The sequence below is a fragment of the Lycium barbarum genome, chromosome 7 (genome assembly GCF_019175385.1).
Source record: "Lycium barbarum isolate Lr01 chromosome 7, ASM1917538v2, whole genome shotgun sequence".
Taxonomy (NCBI): Eukaryota; Viridiplantae; Streptophyta; class Magnoliopsida; order Solanales; family Solanaceae; genus Lycium; species Lycium barbarum.
The window spans coordinates 96,029,898-96,032,421 of NC_083343.1; the positions used below are offsets into that span (position 1 = coordinate 96,029,898).

The window sequence follows — 2,524 nt, forward strand, 5'->3', positions numbered from 1 at the left end:
GTAGTAGAAGAACTCAAATGATTGCAGCCAAATAATGCTCCAGGCTATTCATCAATGTATTAAATTGACTAAGATGAACATAAGTAGATTAGCTGCACTAACTACGACTGAACCTCAAAAAGCGATACAACAAGAAAAGAATAATGACTTTCGAAGCATAATCGACGAGGAGGAAAAAGGGGGAAAAATCAATAATTTGAGACTTGTGAAGGAGAAGGTGATTTAAAGTATCATCAGCTCGACTTCCTTGGGAACTATTCCTTGTAGCTGCCGCCAAGCACGGCTTCTTGATCTTCGCTCAACTTTGAAACTCTTCTTCCTTGAGTAGGATGAATGATCGCATGGAATAACGATGACTTTCTCAAGTGCTAAAGATTTTTTAACAAGGTAAGTTATAAGTTCCTTATCAGCTGTACTGCCGAGATAACCTACATATCTGACCACTTTGAGATGTTGATACGTATTTTGCCGAAATAGTTGCGGAATAGATCCTTGAAAGATCCTTGTATTAGTCCATCTAATCTGAAAAACGGGAAAAATAATAATACATTATCCTCATATAGTGGGGTAACTCGTCCCTTCAAAATCTGAATAAGAAATTAAATGTGTATATTAAAGAATATTAGTTAATTTGACAATGTTTAGATTATACTAATCCCTCAATCTTTCATCAGATACAGTATTATCACATCCTATAACAGTACTAGATTCCTCCGCAAACATGCAACATTAGTTTCCAGGGAGATTGGAGAAGTACAAAAACAAGACATGACAGATAACATTTAGTCTCAAGACTCATCGAGTCCTAATGATTGGACACCAGATAAAAACTAACAGAGCATATCTAATTATAATGCATTAAAAAATAATACATTTCTAATTAATGTGCTTCAAGAAAATTATAATAAAAATAAAAGATGAAAGAAAATGTAAACGACGTGGGATAAATAAGTCCTAAAAAAAAAAAAAAGAGAGAGAAAGTTGGGTTTTCTTGCGCATGGAAATTGTCCACCTTTGAAATGGACGAGCAGCATTGGTAGACATACTAAAAAGAATAAACCTTTACCTTGATCTCGAACGTTTGCAGGTACGGAGATGCCTGCAGAAGTGGAGTGACTTCAAGGATAGTGCTATCAAGAGCGTCTTTAAAGAACACTATAAGCCATTTGAGATTGTTGAATTTTGGAAAAGAATGATAATAACCGAGACCCTGAAAAAGTTAAAATAAACCGAAAGAAGAGTGAAAAAAGGACACCACATTACAAGAATCTTCTTTTGTTCTTTATGGAAGGGGGGAAATTGCTTACCTCAAACTGGGGAGGATCTACTTCAAGTGAAAGCTTCACTAGTTGAGTAAATTTCGGTGTAATTAAGTCGATGAGTCTATGCAGCGATTCAAGGTAAACCGCAATATGAAGATGAACAACCGAAGAAACATTTTCTAGAAGCAATTTTGTTTTGTTCCCGCTATTTCTAGTGAAACTGAAAGAGACAAGATTGACATTACAGATCTCTAGATAATCTATTTCGCAGTCAAATATCTCCAAATGCTTCAACTTAAAGGAAGGTCCAACTTCCAGATGTTGCAATTGGGTAGACTCTCGAATTGATAATTGTTCAAGAAGGGGACAGCTTGAAAGGAAAATCTTGACCACTTGACTATCCACATCAAGACCGTCTAAAGTCAGCACTTTGAGATATTTAAACCCAAATATTGGCGAGGACGACAAGTCCAGGAACCTCTTTAAATCCAAACAAGCATTAATGGGGACGAACTGTCGCCATTCTTGAGGGATCAATTTTATCTTAAGGCTTTGGACTTTTGTAGATAATGCAAATTTAAGCCACTTATCAACTTCACATTGAAAACTAGTATAAAAAGGAGAAGCGACAATGAATTCTTCTAAAAGAGAAGACTTGTGCAAACCCAAAACATGATTAACCAAATTGATATGCCTCAATGATTCCTCTCTGCCAAACTCTGTATAATACCCCTCCAACTCCTGCCTCGGAAGGTCGAAGTTGAGACGTGTGACATGTGTCCAAATATAGCGCCATCGACTTGAAAGACAACTTGCAAGCACTGCTTCTTTCAATGTCAACTTTGAAAGAATTGATACAAGAACGTCATCTGGCAACTGGCTAAGCATGTCTTCCATTACTACAGTCTGCAGGGCTAGAGCAGGATATTTTTGTTGCTGAAACATTAAAAATAACTCCAAGAAATAAAAAGGTCACAATATAGTAATAAATGCCTGATTACATCAGTAACAAAAAAGTAAAGAAAGCAATTTAAGAGTGAACCAATTAAAACATAGGAGTAGACGTATACTACAACTCTGTCCCAAAAGCTAATACTAGTTGCATAATTGAAAGACACAATCCAACTGAAATCCCATTAACCAAGTCAAAAGAGACACAACAAAACAAGTTAGAAAGAAAAGAAAACAAAAACAATAAACAAAAGGTACTGATCAATATTGACGTAATGTATAGCGGCTGAAAATATCTTACCTTCTTCAGT

The 2,524-nt window shown here is 35.8% G+C and overlaps 1 protein-coding gene across 1 annotated transcript; it reads right to left on the reverse strand.

Annotated features, from left to right (window-relative positions):
* Nucleotides 1-222: 222 nt before the first annotated feature.
* LOC132601626 (F-box/FBD/LRR-repeat protein At1g13570-like) lies at nt 223-2,159 on the reverse strand. The gene is made up of 3 exons (XM_060314704.1): nt 1,308-2,159; nt 1,067-1,210; nt 223-522 (listed from the first exon to the last, which is right to left on the reverse strand). Exons 1-3 carry the CDS (start codon nt 2,157-2,159, stop codon nt 223-225), a joined length of 1,296 nt encoding a protein of 431 aa, XP_060170687.1.
* Nucleotides 2,160-2,524: the final 365 nt, after the last annotated feature.

What these genes read in the sequence shown, in the direction of transcription:
- LOC132601626 (XM_060314704.1), bottom strand. Translation starts at nt 2,159, where the DNA reads ATGGAAGACATGCTTAGCCAGTTGCCAGATGACGTTCTTGTATCAATT. An exon ending in TAGATCCTCCCCAGTTTGAG is followed by an intron (nt 1,211 to 1,307) that starts GTAAGCAATTTC and finishes TAACTTTTTCAG; the next exon opens with GGTCTCGGTTATTATCATTC. An exon ending in TGCAAACGTTCGAGATCAAG is followed by an intron (nt 523 to 1,066) that starts GTAAAGGTTTAT and finishes CCCGTTTTTCAG; the next exon opens with ATTAGATGGACTAATACAAG.